The sequence below is a fragment of the Crocodylus siamensis genome, chromosome 7, assembly GCF_052110815.1.
Source record: "Crocodylus siamensis isolate JL-2025a chromosome 7, ASM5211081v1, whole genome shotgun sequence".
In the NCBI taxonomy this organism is placed as follows: domain Eukaryota; kingdom Metazoa; phylum Chordata; order Crocodylia; family Crocodylidae; genus Crocodylus; species Crocodylus siamensis.
The window spans coordinates 18,394,637-18,412,851 of NC_143401.1; the positions used below are offsets into that span (position 1 = coordinate 18,394,637).

General features: G+C 49.0%; 1 protein-coding gene across 9 annotated transcripts in view; it reads right to left on the bottom strand.

Annotated features, from left to right (window-relative positions):
• Positions 1-18,215, bottom strand: part of PAX2 (paired box 2) — a 113,218-nt gene that overhangs the window by 86,292 nt on the left and 8,711 nt on the right. For 6 of the 9 annotated variants that reach the window (XM_090056537.1, XM_090056536.1, XM_090056534.1 and 3 more), the window contains exons 2-4: positions 14,871-14,981; positions 11,044-11,212; positions 10,422-10,619 (exon numbers count right to left, since the gene is read on the bottom strand). In XM_090056537.1, coding sequence (XP_089912663.1) covers positions 10,422-10,619; positions 11,044-11,212; positions 14,871-14,981 — 478 coding nt within the window. The remainder of the gene's footprint in view (positions 1-10,421; positions 10,620-11,043; positions 11,213-14,870; positions 14,982-18,215) is intronic. The other 3 variants (XM_090056543.1, XM_090056535.1, XM_090056541.1) reach the window with 1 other exon arrangement.

Consider the following 18,215-nt stretch of genomic DNA (forward strand, 5'->3'; position numbering starts at 1 on the left):
GCCTTTGAAGCAGGGAGTTGCAAACACTTGCTGTAAACAATATTAGGTAGCTACATTGCACTGCAGTTTCTTGTTAAAGGCAAACCAGTCCTAAACTGCCATTAATTTTTTTTTAAAAGAGCAACACTTTTTTGTTAGGCAATGACTCCTTTGAGGAGCACTCCAATGTTACTGCCCAGAGGTTCCAGGGTACTAGAAGACAAGAGCTTGGGAATGGGCAGAGCAGTAGCATAACTAAGGGGGTGGAGGGGTGACTGGGGCAGCCTTTACAGAGAGCAGAACATAAAAATAGCCACAACCTCGACAGCAGCCGATCATGCCACTGCAATTGGCACTGCGGCAGGCAGCACAGTCCTGGGTGCTGCATATAGCTGCCTGGCTATGCCTCTGGGACAGAGGCATAATGTGGTCGTCCATATATCTTTGCACCCATCTAAGGACACAGGGTCTATCAGAAACCCAAGATAAAATGAAGGCTGGTTTAGCAACAGGGGGCTCAGATAATAATGCCTGCTTAAAGCAGGGAGTAGGTATTTTTGTTGCTGTTGCTACGAGAGGATGCTGAGTTACTGTCAATAAATCAGAATCAGGATCTGGCATAGAGCAAACTTTCAATGGGTAATTAAGATACTGCATGGGGGACACTTGTGTTGATTTCACCTTTCCTTCCCCTGCTACTGTCACTCTCCATTCTCTTCCTCTGTTTTGTTCAGAGATGAGCCTGACTTGCAGAAGATGGACATTTCCCCTCTCCAAGTCAGGGTATTTGGATGTGGTGTTCTGCAGGGCCCATATTTAAGCTTGGGATTATATTAGAGACAACTGCCTCCCTCTGTATGACCAGGGGTGGAAGCTTAACCCTGTACTTCACAGTGGGCAGAGAAGGAACAGGATTTTGCCCTGCAAATGAAGAAAGGATCTCCAAAGAGAGACAGGAAAGGGCACAATGAGATTCGGGGAAGGGAGGCATATAATGGGTGGAGACAAAGTCTAATGTGTGTGAGTGTTTGTGTGGGGAGGTATGTGTGTGGGTGTGCACACACTGGGGGCATTGCTAAAGGTCCTGGGACAATGTGTCAAACAAATTCCAGAGAGATTACAGGAGAGGCAGCGCTGCAGGAAGAAAGCACCAAGAAACGTTGCATTTCTGTTTTTCACAGAGGTAATTATTCCAGAAAGTCATGAGACCAGAACATCCAGTCCCTAGTTTCCTTAATTTAACTTGAAAGTTTGGTGAAGATTGCATCTGTGACGTTTCTGGAAAGCCTGTTCTATGGAAAAGCCCAGGAGCACAAGATTGTACTTTCAGGTATGTTGTTCTTTCCTCTCTCTCCATACTTGTGTACATACAACCCTAGCCATAGAAAGTACCAAGGAAGACAGTACCTTGACTACATATACATGCCCCCACTGTACAAATATGTATCATATATATACTTCCCTTCGTCTGCTGCCATTCCCTCTCTCCACGTCCAAGTAATATGTTTCTTGCTTTCAGATACCTTTGCCATCACGTATAAAGTAGTAGCCAACCAGCACATGCACTCCCCTAAATAAATGCATATACATATCACATAAATAACCACCTATATACTTATACCTCCTCTCCCTACACCTGCCTATAGCTCCAAACAGAACTATATCCATACATATCTATCTCTGTATAGCCCACCATAGACACCTGCTACTCCTCCTCATAAACATATAAAGGGACACACGGACACACACACACACAAGCGCATGCTATCCTCACACTGTTTACATATCACACACACTCCCTGTAGCTCCCCACCCCCCAGCAACAGCTAATTCTCTCTCTGGCCCCAGTATTGAACTATTGTGTTGTCCATTTCCCAGCAACACGGGGTCTAGTTACAGGGTTATTGATTGGTTTTCATGCAGACAGATGGATCCGTCCTGGTCTCCCATCGAAATACACCTCTCTATGGGCTGATTGTTGCAGCTCCAGGGATAGGATTGCAGGAGGAGACCACCCTCCATGCAAGCATCCTTCACCCAGGTCGCGGATGGTAATAAATGGAGTCAGGCTGAGCCATAATAAAAGCAATTGAGTGGGTTACCTGTGCCGACATGAGATTTATACCTCCTCATATTTGATGTGATTGTTTTATTGAGTTCTCAGCACAGTTAGGACCCCATTTATTTATTTATTTGTCTATTTATGTTTTTTGTAGCATGCCAGAGTCTGCTTTTTATCTTCTCTGAGACGTGTCCTGGGGAAGCAGAGTGGAAAGGGCCCCTATTCCTGCTCTGTCATAGAGCTGGAGGCTGCTGTGATGGCAGAGCCCTTGCAGTAGAAAGCCCACTCTTCCTCAGGGCAAACAGTCAGAGCCAGCCATATATACTTGGTTAACCCTCAGATTGCTGTGATCCGCCTGGATTGCCAGCCTGAGAAACGTTAGGGAAGAACAGGGAGTATCACACACACGCATGTACGCAAGCATGTGCACACGCACGCGCGCACGCGCACACACACACACACACACACACAGAGGTTTTCCAGTGTCAAACTATCTCCGGCCCGTGTCTAAAACAGTGGTGCCTTGGCCCACAGAGTCCTTTACAGGTTACTGCAGTACAAATTATAGGTAATAAGATAGCTTCTAACTCTAAACCTACATTTGGACACCCCAAAATATTTGCAGGTGCCAATTTGGGGGGCAGGAGCAACTATGTTCAGGCACAAAAATGCAGCATAAAAATATTAAGAAATGCACTCTGCGACATGCTGCAGCATACCAGCTTGATTTGTGATTGAATGTGGGCTGATGGACATCTAAGTGCTATGCAAGGAGCTTGCAGTTATTTGCACATCGTGAGACTTGCCATTTTTTAAACCACCAGCTCTGAGAGTCAAGAGTTTAATTGATAATTTCAGCTCTCATTTTTTAAAGTACAGTTTCACCCCAGCAGTTGCAGAAAAAACCTTGAAAGTGCTCCCTGAAGCTTAACTAGGAATTTTTAATAAGTATTTGGGTGCCTAATAGCACTGAAATCAAAAGGCATAAGGCACCTAGAAGGCTGTAAGTATTTGAGTCAAAAATCCTGATGGCAGGTAGAAAAGAAACCCCAATTAGTATTAGTACTGGGCATTTGTAAGTCAGTCTCCCAACTTGGTGACTCTGGCTCATGATTCTGGGAACAGCTGCAGCTGGTAAATCTGCCTCTATAGCTATAAACTCCATGAATGAATTGTGGCCAGCAGAATACCTCCAGTCTTACCAGCTCACCATTTCAAGGATGCTGAAACACCGGCATTTCTAACTCTTCGTAAGAGGGGGGATAATCATCAGAGTCATACCTATGCTGGCTGGGATCTTCTCAAGCACTCAGCACCAGCCCTGCTCAGCTCCCACTAATGTGAATTCCCATTGCCATTGCTGAGGGTAGAGTTAGGCCGAAGCTGAACCCTCTCGAAAATCTCTTTCTTTCTATGTAAAGAGCCCTCACCCCGTAATGGACTGCCAAGTACTTTGCTGACTGTACCAGTGAGCCAGACCTTCTCTGTATCTCAGCGATGTATCTCCATTGAAGTCAATGCCAAGTTCATTCAGGTGAAAATTTGGTCTCGTTTAACCATTTTCAAAGTCAAATCTTGTTTAGTCAAATGTCGTAAAAGTCACTTGGCTTAGTGGGGTTTTGAATAAGCAGGGACTTTTAGTGTACTTGATTTGTGTGTGCAGTTGTGAGCTCATTTTGAATACATCAGATCATCATATCATAAAGGCCACCTCTCTAGCCACTACCAAGGATTTTCTACTGTCTATTTTCTTGTATTTTTATCCCATCTACCTTTAAATGTCTCAAGGAGTGAGCAGTTCCCTTAAGCTACACTTCCCTAAAGAGAAACCCCTTCTGCTACACAGTTTAAATGTTCCCATACTTAATTTAAACTCTTTACACCTGAATATACCACTCTGTTCAACCCAGAATAATGCCCCCTCTTTAGAGGCAGGTGGTTTTAGTTATTAGATATTTCTGGGTCATTTTTTTTTGTTCCCCTGTTTAGCCAAGCTACCTCTGCTCAAAATCAGATAAGCTGCTCAGGTAATAGTAGTTCTGATAAACGAGGTTTGATGGTATAAGACAATTCAGACAACACCAAAATACAGCTCCTCTAGCATGGAGTGAAGCAAGAATCCCCTAGACGCAAAAACTTGAACAAGCATAACTTGTGGGGTCAATCAGACTTCTGGAACAGCAACACCAGAATAAAAAGGTTAGGATTTTTAGAAGGCAAAGAGACAGAGATTAGCAGAACAGAGGAGATAAAATTTACCCATGGAGAAGACCTTTGCTTATAACTCTATTCATTAGGCTAATATTGGTCAGATAGGAAAATTGGAGGAAATGTGACTAGATCAGTCTGTGCATCATGATACAGCCTGCCATGAAGCCAGGTGTAAGTTAGAAGGCAGAGAGAAGTGCCACAAATGTTGATTTACCCTTCAGAGGGGGTAACATGGCCTGAAACCCCACTTTTACGAGCTTGCCCTTTACTGGCAATGGTATAAAGAAGATAACACTAGGTTTGGATGTGATGGAAGTGAATCTGGGCTTAAAAAGCAGAAGTTCCATGCACCAAAGTCCCCTCTTCTGCTTAGTTAAAAGCAAGAGGGAATAGAAGCTGTTTTAAGCTGTTCCCGCATCAGGAATACAAATCCCTGACACCAGTTAAATGGGGAGACAGTAAAAGGCGTCTGGGACCTGGAAAGATTTTGCCACGTGATGGAAGGTTCCAGATTGGAGAGTGCTATCTCTTGCTTATTTGGAGAGAAGGTGTTACATAGGGCAAGCCTTCCTCACCGTGGCCTCTGCCACCTTGCTGCCAACTGGAGTCTTGTTCAGTCTGTATCTACAGCATAATGTTTGGCCACTGAGGGGACAAACAAAGCAGCTGATTAGGACTAGCTGTAGCGGTGTGTTTATGTGATGTGTGGCTACTGATTATGAGCTGGACTGAGACTCACCAACTCGTTCAATACAGCCCATCCAGTGGCTACTATTTTTCAGGCTCTGTTGACCCCGCTCCCATAACCAATTCTCTGAGCTGGCCATACTCCTCAAAAGAATTATTATTTGACTTCTGAGAGTTACAGATTTTCTATACTGGGGTAGGCAACCCCCAGCACCAGTGCCAGAGAGTGCCATGTGAAGGCATTTTGCTTGGCACGCATACCTCAGAGCGGATGGCAGGGAAGGGGCTGGGGCTGCACTGCCACAACAAGAATCAGGCCCCTTGTGGCTCCCCTGCCATCTGCCCCGGTACGCCAACATCTTACAAACTGAGTTAGCGGGTGTTTTTGGTACTGTCCAAAAATGTTGCTGACCCCTGTTATGTTCACTTGCCAGGAGAAGGGAGGTCCTGTTAAGAAAACTCTCTGTCTAGCCCACTGTTCATAGAATAAATTAAAAAGGTTTTGTCCTCTAGACAATGCTAAACTTCCCATAAGACTCTAGACTTTCTCCTAAAAGTGCTAAGTTTACCAGATTTCAGTCTCTTTTGTTAATCTTGATATGCTACTTGCATATCAGCTGAGGTTCTCGCATTCTCTCTCTCTCTTTCTCTTGCCTTGTGGGCCAAATCTTTGGCTGATGTAAACCAGTATAACCCCAGGATTTGGCCCATAGTAGTTATATTTTGAGTTTTCCATCACAGAATGCATTGAGCTGAGCAATGTAGCTCAATATTATTATTCCCATTTTATAGACAACGAAACCATCACTCAGAAGATAGAAGTGTCTTGACCCAGATCACACCGAGAATCAGTGGAAAAGTCAGTAACAGAACCTAAATCTTCCACTATTCAATCCCTTGCTCTAACTGCTGGACAGGCTGCCCACAGCTACTGACAGTTTTAATAGACAGACTCAGTGTTTCACACGACAACCAGCACAGTTCCATAGATATTGTAACCTGAATCCATGTTTGTTTCTCAACCATCTATATTGATAAAAACACATCTTTAAAGGAGGCTGTTACAGATCTACATTATCAAGGCATTTGGAGTTATTTGTTACATAATGTAACAGAAAGCACTTTCCCAAATCAATCACATAATTCTGGAAGTTCATCTATAGGAGACACATCTTTAGAAGGGATTGAAAAAGCCCTTGAGAATCCATCTGAGGTTTATCACGCCTCCTTTACATTATAGCCCGGTATTTGCTTACATCTACATCTTCTCCCAAAAACACACTGTCCAAAAAAGACCAAAAAAATCCCATGAATTGACTATAATAAAATGCCATAATCCTTTGGCTTCTGCATTCCTCAGGTAAGGAATGGGTCTGTTTCTCACTGACTGTGAGTCTCGTAGTACTGAAAGCAACCTCAGTATAGCTAGAACAGAGGGGGACATTGTCTTTCTGGGGTAGGTTGTTTGATTCCATGTTTGGGAGGCTGTACAGTATACCGAGTATTACATGTAAAAGATAGTGGTGGCTCCAGTGTTAAAACATGGGCCCTGGCACAGCTTTATGATGGGCCCCATCCTGTTCCTATATCTGTCATAGCTTTTACACAATTTAATAAGATGGGGATTGGTTAAAATCACATGCATAACCTGGGATCTCAGGATTCTCCAAGAGTGCCTAAATAAAGCAAAAATTCTCACTGACATCAAAAGCCCTGTCCAAATCAGAAGTGTTATCCAACAGCGCAAGTCATACCAGGGAGACCACTGCAATGCTAACAGCAATGCGGATGCAAGCCCAATTTCAATAGTTCAGACTTACGTGATTTAAGTCTGTACCTATACAAGTCAGGAAAATTCTCTCCTGGGCACTCAAGTCATTTTGGACCAGCCTTCACTATTTATAGTGTTGACAGAATTAAAATCCTAGGTCACTTTATTTCCTTCTCAATTACTTATACAGAATATATCCTATAGGCAAATGATTTATCAAACAGGCAATTATTATATATATTATAAAATATATGAAATTGTGTATTATGAAACAACCTTCTTCTCTGACACTATCAAATTGAGTCTATTTTCCCACCGACTACTGCATTGTAGTGTGGATTTCCTGTCCACCACTGGAAAAAAAGACCACCAACTGGTAGGCCGCTAATTTTTATTGGCGTCTTCAGGGGCACTTAAGAGGGGTTATTCACTGTGTTGTGTGTGTATGTGCATATATAAAACACAGCCTACTGGCTCTGTCAGCCTGAATTTGGGAGGGACATATTATTGAAGACACCCAGTTGAGTATGAATTACATAGATTGCGCCAAACGTGATAATAAATCTTTCGTGGTATACACTCATATATTCAGTAGGGGCTGCAGAACATATTTAATGAAAAATCTATTTTTAAACCATTTTAGGGAGAGTTAAAAAATTAAACTCAGACTACTTTTTGTATCCCTTCACCTAGTATCTTTTTAATATTAGACCAGCTGCACAGAAAGAAATTAAAATTTAACTAATACATTTTCAAGGCCTCTTAAAGTAGTCTAAAATAGCTTTTTTACATATATGTCACAGCTTTAAAGTCCAATATAGACAGTCTTTTTAGAGACAGAAATAGGTTCACATGTCTTATAAGGAAACTAAAATGTTCCCATTTCTGCAAAAAGATTTGACTTCTCGTCTCAAGATATCGGGCCTTAAAACTGTCCGTGTTATGGGTTTTACTGCAGGCCATTGTGAACTTTGAGCCTGTGTAATTTGAGGGGGAAATGCCGCATAAGGGGAGGAGGAAAATAAAGAAATATTTTGCTGGTGTTTAGAACACAGTATCTGCCTGAATTGAAATATTTGATTTAATCCACTGAGAGATAAATTTGGGGTCAAATCACAGGGAAGGTGGTCAGAGGTGTATTATAAATGTCCTCTATCACATGATTTGGCAAGTGTATCACTTGTGCAAAATGTGTGAAGGAGTTACCTATTTCTATAGATTTGCTTTCACAATGAAAGGGAACGAAAATTTACATTTTAATTGTAAATGTGGTCCCATCCTCCTCTGCCATCTTTGGGGCCAAGGATGGTCCCGCTGAAGTGAATGGCAAAGACCACGTAGCCTCAGCGGGAGCAGGATTGGGCCCTCGTATCCTCTCACTTTCCTGTCCTGTTGTGCTTTTCGCGCAACATGCCGCAGCGTCACCCCCCAGCACAGACCCCAAAGCATTCCTTTTTTCTGTTGTTGGCCACAGCCTTGGCCAGACTCACTTTCTTATGAGTCCGGGATTGTGGGAGTCCCATGCAAAACTAACGGGCAAATGGGAAGAAGGTTGGGCCTGTTTTTTAAAATAAACAAGGTAAGTCTTAACCACCAGAAGCAGGAAAGCTCCCGCTCCTCAGTAACCATGTACTCAGATGTCACAGCATTGAAAGTCAAGTGTGGAAGGTCACTGTTAGCCTCATGTAAGATAATATTATATAGTATGCTTACAGCATTTTTCACCCCCAAAGACTTTTAAAAATATTGACTAACAATGACACCGCAGAGTGGCAGCATTGGTTTTCTTTTTCATTTCAGAGGTGGGGAAAATCTGTTTCTGAGACACAGAAAAATCAAAGCCAGGCAGCAAGGCAGCGCCAAAGGTGTCATCAGAAATTAGGCATTTGTGATCCAGTCTCTGGCTGCAGAGCGCAGCTCCCCCAAAAGAAGATTGCAAGACTTCAATGACCAGTGGATGCCGAAATGCTTTGAGCTACATAGGCAGCGTGCACGGACCAGCTCTGCCCCTCTCAGAAGGAATGCGCTGTTCCTTCAAAGACCCGACAGCCTTTCCTTTGGACTTTTGAGCCATTGGCTTAATTCCTCTCTGGGATATGTGACCGTCCTTCCAGAGCTGCCTTGTAAGGTTTCTGAATGTCAAACTGTTATTATTTCAATACCTGACTGAGAGAGTAACAGGGACCTGGAGGTGTTTTAGGAGGGTGTATAATTAGCCGATCAGTATTATGTTACCCTGTTCATAACTTAATAACCATTTTAATACAGATGGCACACACAGGGATAATTTCCTGGGGTAGCCTAGCAGTATATTACAGAGACATTGCGTCTGAGGGAATCTTCCTTAGCCAAGGTACATTCCACCAGCTAATTCTACCTGCTGTTTTCAAGATGATTTGGGATAATTCCATATCATTTGCAAAATATTAAAAGCCATTTATATAGGATGCCAGTTTGAGAAAAGACACACTGAGTTATTAGACATATTTTGATAAATCTGCCATGGAAAGAGAAAAAACGAAAAATAATACTGTATCTCCCCCGTGGTTTAGTTTTTTGATTCTCTTTGTGTAAACACACAGGGGTTTGCAAAAACCTGACTAACGTTGCCATACATCATAAGGGTCAATATACATACGGGCTTGTGGTCAGCAATGCGCGCACCGCGTATATACATAAGAGCCTACGCATATGCTTACAAAGATTATGTTTACTACACGTATTTTATGTGGGGGTCCTTGTGCACATGCAGATTGTTTATGAGCAAATGTTATCCTGTTGGTGTGATATCTATATTTCTGTCTGTAACTATGGACTGGTTTTTTTGAGACTGCATGAATATAACCATTGCCACCATGTCTTTGATGCTGTGGTACTTGTGATGTGCCTAAGCATGTGGATCATGTATGTGTATCTAGGCAAATGTGTGTGTCTGTGTGTGTTACTTTGAGCCGGTGCAATATGTGTATCCTGCCTGAGGAAGCATATATTCGCTCACTGCGAATGTATGAATCTTTGCTGTATTCTGTGTGTGAATGGACCTGTGCACACTATTTATGTATGGGGATGTGTGAGTCTCTGTGCATTAATGCCTGATTATGTGTGCCCCATAATCTTGCTGTATTGACTGTTCTGTCGCCTGGATTATTGACTTTTTGCCGTTTAAAATCTGAATCTAGATAGGTCCCCCATGAAGAAAGGGCTCTTTCCCTAGGGTTGGGGTGAGGGGTTAACCTAACTTCCCTGAGCAGGTGTGGGGGTGAGATGTGCGGGGTTTGGAGCTGCGAGATCTCTCATGGAGAGGCTCGTCCCTACCTGGGGAAGGGGCCGCCTCAGAGGCTTAGCCGCCTGCCCCTGGGGGGAAGGATCCTCTTCTCGTGGAAGCCAGGTCTGTTTGTTCAGGATAAATCAACATTTGGCAGCGTAATGGCTCGGGAGCGCGGGCTCTGATTGTCTCTGGATAGGAGCTCTTCCTCCTCGAGGCTTAATTACTGCCCACGCGCGCTCGCTCACACCCGACCCGGGCAGGGGCTGAGCGGGGCGGGCGCGGGGCCCTCGCGCTGTCCCGCGGCGGGTCCCTGCCGCCCAGAGGGCGAGGACACGGGGCGGGGGCTGTCAGGGGACCGGCTCTGGAGGGGCCGCTCGGGTCCCGCGGCGGCGCGGGGCGGGGCGGGGCGGGCGGCCGCGGCGGGGGTGGCGCAGGGCCCCTACCTGTTGATGGAGGAGACGCTGGGGACCGTGTCGTTGTCGCAGATGCCCTCGGCCAGGAGCCGGTCGCGGATCTCCCAGGCGAACATGGTGGGGTTCTGCCGCTTGTACTCGGCGATCTTATCCACCACTTTGGGCGTCGCCACTTTGGGCTTGGAGCCGCCGATCACGCCGGGCTTGATGCTGCCGGTCTCGTAGTACCTGCCGCGCCGAGCACAGCGCCGTCAGGGCCGCTCCGCTCCGGGGCCCTCCCGCGCGGCGCCGGGGGAGCGGGGCCGGGGCCGGCAGCCCCCGCCGCAGCGCGAGGCCGGGGGGGGGGGGAGCGGAGTCCCGCGTGGGCTCCCCCGGCCCCGCCGCGAGCGCGCCTCGTCCGGGCTCGCTGCCCGCCGGCGGGGGGCGCCCGGAGCCGCGGCTCGGACGGGGCGGCCAGGGCCGGGGCACCCGCGGCTGCAGGCGGTCGGGGGCTCGGCGGGTCCCGTCCCCCCCACGCGCGCACACACGCACAATGTTCCTGTTTCCAGGAGTTTGCAGACAAGGCCGAGGGCCCGGGGGGGCGGCGGGGGGCGGGGGAGGCGCTGTGGGCAGGGAGCGGCGATGCCCCCGCGGCCGCGGGCTCCTGTCTCACCTGCCCAGGATCTTGCTGACGCAGCCGTGGCTGACCCGCAGCTGCCTGGAAATGTCACAGGGTCGCACCCCCTGGTGAGCCAGCTCCACGATCCTTTGTCTCACCACGTCAGGTAGGGGCCTGCCGTTCACAAACACCCCCCCGAGCTGGTTCACACCCCCGTGCCCTGCTGGGGAAAGAAAGGAGAAAACAAAACAACCCACGCACACCAGAAACAGGCTGTTAGTCGGGGACACGTCGCCACCCGCGCGCGGCACACTGTCCAGGGACTGCGTAGGGATGGGGGGGGGCACAGGGAAACGGGGCGAGGCGAGGGGGAGACAGAAGGGGAAAGAGGGACTGGAAAAGAGCCGGGGAGGAAAAAGGAAGGAAGAGGGAGGAGGGAAGGCGAAGGCAGCAGGCACCGGACACACCAGAGCCCAGAGAAATTCAGATTCGTCCCAGATTTTATGCCAAGCGGCGGGGCCCCCGCCCGCTGCCCACCCCGCCTGCCCCCAGCCTTGCCCACACGGTGGCTAAGCCGGGCTGAGGGCCAGCTGCCTTCCCGGGCCACCCCGGGCCCGACGTGGCCGCGGTGCCGGGGCCCGCCTGGCCCCTGCCCGGGGAGTCCGGAGCTGGAGCTCTCCCTGCCCCTCTCCGCCGTGCCTCCTTCGCCTCGGCCGCTAGACTTCCTCCCCTCGGTTTTCTTCCACATTGTCAGGGAAGCGCCCAAACCTCCCCCACCCCGCGGGGCTGCCACCGCCTAAAGCCTGAGGTCCCTTCATTTCGGGGGTAGGAGCAAATAAGAGACAGAAAGAAAGAGGGAGCGAGGCAGGAAGAGAAGAAAGAGAGAGGGGAGAGAGAGGGGGAGCAGGGGACAGAAGGAGAAGAATAAAGAGAGGGAGAAAGAGAAAAAAGGGGAAGAAAGAAAGAAGGAAGGAGGGGAAAAAAGAAAAGAAGAAAGAAGGAAGAAAGACCTTTTCTGAGTCCCGCAATCACTATGAGTTTAAAAAGCAAAACCTCCCTCTCCCTTAGGAGCTTTTAATCTTTTAGGGGGAAATAATCGTTCAGGGGAGAAAAAAATAATGTCAGACTCGTCTTGCCTTTTTTTTTTTTAAATCTAGGCTTCAACTGCAGGGGAAATAAGATCTCCCCACTGAAGCCCTTCGCAGACACATCCCCAGCCGCGCTGCCAGAGGATTCCCGCGTTATCTTTGAAAAAAAGAATCGGTCTCATTTAGGTAAAAATGGGGGGAAATGAGCTTTGCACCTGCTAAATGTTGGCGGGCAGGAACCAAGTGCCAAGAATAAAGGCGATCTCGCCTTCTGGAGCCTAGCAAAATAGGACGGAGGTTTGCAGCGTCTGCATCTAAGTGCCCTGGATTTGTTAGGATTTCGCCTTTTTCCTCCCGCGCGCGTGTGAATATCTGTTTATAGGCGGGTGCATCTTCCATGGCGAGCAGACGGCTTATGGCCATCCCCATATCCTCCCGGTAGATAGAGATGTGGTGTGCGTGCATGTTTGTGGACTGTATTAAAGCCTTCCTTTCACACTGAACTAACCTTCTGCAGCCTTCCCTGGAAAGAGACCTTAGCTCGTGTTTGCAGTTTGCTGAAAAATGATCTGTTTGTATTTTTGCTGAGTTTTTTTCTCCCCTGCTTTTGACACTGACTTATTGGCTCTGAACTTAGTGGAAACTCTCATTGCCCTGCGATCGATCCGAGCCCTGCCGCACAAATAGAGTTTTTTTCCCTCACCCCCCCACCCACCAGCAACCCTCCTCTAACACCTAAGAAATCCCCTGCCCGCGCCTGGATCCCAACCGCGGGCTGGAGTCACAGGCACCGTCTCTGGGGCCTGATTCGATTTGATATGACTCTGGAAGTCCTTTGTGAACAGGATTTGGGTTTTGGGTGGAGAAAGGAGTTTATATTCCCCCCTCCTTCTGCCCCCCGCCCTCCTCGGTTTGAGGTGTACGTTTATATGTTTTCTTCATTTGCCCAGACCACCTTCTGCACATGTTGCCTCTAAAGTTACAAGGCAGCAATTTCTTCAGCACCTTAGTGATAAATAATTCAAGGCACCTTTGATAACTCGCATTACAGAGTATTAAAAGGCAGCAGATGCAAAAAAGATTAAAAAATTAATAATTCAAATTATTGCACTCCCTGCTTTCCCCCTTCCCTGGGCTTATTTTCATTTAGATCTGTCCTTTTCTAAATGTCAATTTTCTATAATAATCTAGAGGCACAGATATGCAACTCCTTTGTACAAAGCCCATATTTTACTCTGTATATGTATATGGATGAGTGTATGGGGATATGGCAGAAAATCAGCTCCTATGTGGATTATAACTACTTTCTTAATTTATATATATATATATATATATATATATATATATATATAATCGGGACAAAATGGAATCAAGCTTTTTTTTTTATTGGCATAAAAATAAAATGTTCCCATATTTCATTTGGGTTTTCTCGAAATCATCGGCTGTGTTGTGAAATATTTCTATTGGTTATCTACATTTTTGACAAATTAGAATTAAATGCAGAAGCATTGCTATCTTTTAAAAAAGTCGCACCGATGCAAACAAAATATTTCCCAGAGCTGCGAATATTTTCAGTGAGCAGACTCTGAAAAGAGCATTTTCCCCTCTAAGCAAAATCCCGTAGAAATCAGCGATTTGGAAAAAGAAAGCTAGCTACCTGCAGCCACATCTTCCAATCTCCTCTGAAGCTTTCTGTTTTTGTATTTCTTTTATTTGTTCATTTTCTTTTCGCAAAATCTTTTTTTTAATGAGGAATTTTATTTTATATCCTCCAAAAATCGGGGATTTCTATGGATCGGGCAGGGCGTGTCCTAAAAAGTTTCGGTGTCAAAAGTTACAAATTGCTCTTAATTATTCATTTACTGGCTCAATATGGTCGCAAGCTCAGATTTACCATTTTCATTTATTTATTTTTAAATCCCCGAATTATTTCCTCTGCCTGCGGTTGACTCAAATGACTTGGAATTTCATTATGGCAATAATTGTCTTGGGTTTCTCCCTCCCTCTCTCTTTTTTTCCTGCTGCCCCCTCCTCCGACTGAAATAGGTTCAGAGGCTGAAAACATACAGCGAATCCACCTACTCGCCTATCAGGCTTGCGTTGATAATACACATCAGGGATTTGGTAAATAAAAAAAGGAAGGAGTCTTGCATGTGGATAACCAGCCCCGGGAAACGCCGACTGTACCAGCAGTATCATTGTCCCTCTTTTAAAAGCAAGCTAATCTTTAAAAAAAAAAAAAAAAAATCACCCCCCACCTTCATGCTACAGTCACGCCTTTCCTGCTGCTTACAGAAAAAAAACAAAACAAAACCCCAAATGACGGGGAAATTGTGGCGTTTATATATTTATAAATTTAAAAAAAAAATCAGACTTTGACTGGGCTGGCCATGACCAGCCACGCAACTGAGCGGGGGAAATGATGGCAAACAGCAGCTGACGCCTAAGTGGGGAGAGCCGCGTCCTCCGAGGGGCAATTTGGAAAGTGCGTTTGGAGAGGGCTGGTGTGGGGCCGTCTCCCTCGGCACGCACGCCCCGCAGCCCCGAGCCCCGCGTCCTCCCCCGGGCTCCGCCGAGGGCTCGCTAGGACCCGCGCGGCCGGGGCCGGGGCCGGGGCCGGGGCCGGGGCCGGGCCGGGGGTGGCCGCGATGGCACGCCGGCGGAGCCCGGGCTCGGCGGCGGAGGGCCGGGCAGGCTGGACCGGCGGGAGGAGCAGGTGAGGAGGAAGGGCTGGGGAAGGAGGAATGGAGGGCTGAGGGCGAGCGGCGGGAGGAGCCGGGCTCCAGTACTCACGGTGCATTGCCGAGAAGGGGTCTGCCTTGCAGTGCATATCCATGGGGAGGCAAAGGAAGGGGAAGAAGTCGGCTGAAGCCGCCGTGTCGCCTCTAAAACTCAACTTCAGGACTTAGGGGAGAAAAAACAACAAACAAACAAACACGGAGAGGAGAGGGCGGAGGAGAGGGCGGAGGGGAAGGGCGCGGGCGCGGGGCCGAGCTCTCGCCCCCTGCCCGGGAGCGCGGGGAGCAAAGTACTTTCCGGGGCCGGGGCAGCGGCGAGCGGAGCCGGGCGCGGGTCAGCAGAGTCCGCGGCAGCGAGGGGCAGGCGCAGGGGGGCAGGTGGATTTCATGGCTGGAGCGCGCGGGGGAAAGCGCTCAGATCATCCCAGGCGGCCAGGGACTGGAGGCGAGGGCTGGGCTGAAGCAAGGTGAGGATGGTGAGGGCGGCGATGAAGCAGCAGCAGCAGGAGAAGCACAGGACGGATGCGGCTCCCCTCCTCTTCCTCCTCCTCCTCCTCCTCCTCCTCCAAGTCCGGGGCTAGTTCATTTAAGTTCAAAGCGGAGTAGCAATCCCCGGGTCCTGTGAGCCGCGGCCGCCAGGAGCCCCCTCCCCTCCTTCCCCCGGCGGAGGATCCCGCGCCTGGCAGACTTTCGCACAAGGTGGGATGTGTTTGCGAGGAGCTTTGGCTGGAGAATGGAGCCTCCTCTCCCCGTGTGTCTCTCTCTAAAAGCTGCAAAGCCCCCTCCAGATCTCTCTCGCTCCCCCCCAACTCCAACCACCACCCCTCCTCGCCCTCCCCCTGTGCCGGGAGATGGATGACTTGTCAGACAAAGGCAATAGATTCCAACACTCTCTGATTCGCCAGCGCACGGAGCCGGAGCCTGGGCGAGGAGGTCCGTACTTCTGTCACTCCAGCACGGGAGGGAGGGGGCGGGGAGGGGAGGGCAGGGGGAGGGGGGAGGAGAGAGTTTGGGATTAAAACTACAGAGAAAAAACGAAACTAGCAGATAAGATAAACTCGAGATAAGGAGGGGATCATGAATATTCAGGGGAGACAGGAGCCTTGGCTTCGCCCAGAGAAATAGACTGATAACCCCCCCCCCCCGCTTCGTTTTCACTTGCTGTTGGGGATCTTATTTAACACACGCACACACACACGTACACACACCCTGGACTTGGTGCTAGTTTCGTTTGGCTTTTCGGACCACCAGCCCCCGTGTCCCTTGGTGAGGAGGGGGCTTTTTCCACCGCCAGGATCCAGGGGATCTGTCACGCTAAAGCCGTGGGGACTGGAAACACACCAAAGTTTTCTTGGGGCTTCATTTCTAAAATAGAGGGAAGGGGGCAACAAGGGGAGGGGGGCGATAGACACCTTCGCGAGTCGCTTTGAAGCGGGCGACTTGGGCGGACACATGGCAATCGCAGGGAATGCAACACTGGGAGCCGGTCTGGCGCGCGTGTGTCAACATAAAGGGAGATAAAATAACCCGATTCTTTCCCCTACGCGCACTTGTTTTGTTTTGCTACAGGGACGGGATTTAGGAGGTATTTCAGAAACAGGGCTAACACGGAAAGACGTGGCTTTGACCTAAAAAGGCAACAGAAACACAGGAGAGAAGCGCCTACCTGCGGGTAGGCATACCCATGCGAAGAGGTGACAATTTGCTGTGAGCTCAATTTTTGTTTCCTTATGAGTTTATCATCGTGTGAAATATTATTCTTTTCTTCTCTTCCTTTCTCGGTTCATCCTCTCCCACCTCTCTGCTTATCTGTCACAAAAGAGCCCCTTTGTTTTCTAACTGGTTAAGTAAAGAATCTCCGAGAGATCTTTATGAAATATTTTCCACCATCTCATAAATCATTTTGGCACTTCAGCTGATGTTTTATCTCTCTCTCTCTCTCTCTCTCTCTCTCTCTTTCTCTCTCCCCTTTCTCCCCCTCCCTCCCTCTGCCTCTCTTTCCTCTGTGCTTGGAAAGGGTGATTAAAAAAATCTTTTTGACACTATATATGGTTACATGCAGAGAAAGGCAGCAATCCACGTTTCTAGAGGCTACATCTGAAAAAGCTTAAGTAATGCAATTGCAGCTCAGGTATCCAGACGACACCGCCTGAACCTTGGCTGCTAGAGTTCATTTTTCTTTTGCTTTTTAACGGTGATCTGGGGTGTTTGTCTTTCTGACTAGCAATCTGCTACTACTACTGCTACTATTATTATTCCTATTAATATTATTAGTGCAAGTGTGCCCGTCTGCCTGGGGTTTTGGAAACTGCCATGGGGCATATTTCCACCAGACACAAAGTTTGGAGGTCCCTTGAGCGCGATTCTGGAAGCTCTTCCCTTTCTCTGCCGTATGCCCGCGCCTCCTTTAAGGCGAGAGGTACCTGCCTGGCTTTCTACTGCCCCTTTGGCCTGTAGCTCCCTCCTCCCCCGCACTTCACAGCCCGCATGTTTACACCGGCCTTTCTGCAAGTCACCGCGTCCCACTGTAACCTCAGCGCCACGCACCCCCCGGCCCACGCCGCCTCTTGACCCTGCTGCCCTTTCCCCTTCTCCTCCTACTTTCAAGGCTGCTCTTCCCCTGCCAGGCGGCTGAAGCAGCGGATCAAAGGGGAAGCCCCCCTCCCCCGCAGGCGCCCGGGCCGCGCGGGCAGGTGAAGCCGGCCGGGCCGGGGAGCGAGCCGGGCGGAGGCGCGGCGAGGCCGGGGAAGAGCCCTTCCCGGGCGCGGCCTGTAGATGGCGCCCTGCGGTTTGGTTTGCGTGCGGATCCCGGCTGATGCGGCGCAACTTCCAGCGCGGGGGAAAGTTTCGGGCGAAGCGGGTTTGAGCTTCATCCGCCGCCACCCACTCGCCGCGGCCAGCGCCCGGGACCCGGCGGACACGCACCTGCCGCCACCGGCCGAGAGGCCCCGGGCGGCTCCCGCACACGCAGGCGCCGGGCCGGGGCTCTGGCCACGCGCTTCTCTCCCGCGGCAGCAACTTGGATTTGGTACGAAACCGCTCACTGTCCTGCCCTTACCCCCTTATCTCCCACCGGGGGTCTGCGGGCTGCTAACACAGCCCTTCTTGGAGAGAGAAAAGCCGGTGGCGTCCAGTCTGTTCCAGCAGACCTCTCCCACCCCCCGGGATCAGCTCCAACACGGGACAAACCGGTGGTCACAATGACACTGCCCAGGGACAATCCCAGACCCGAGCCTCGAGGAGGAAAGACTAATTCTGCAATATCATATCAGTCTCTAACCACTCCCCCCCTGCAGGGTCCACTCCCCGGGACCTTCCTCACTGTCCTGCCCCCCCGCGCAGGCTTTAACGCGGGGAGGATTCACTTTGTCTTGACAAAGATGCTCCGGGGCTTTAAAAC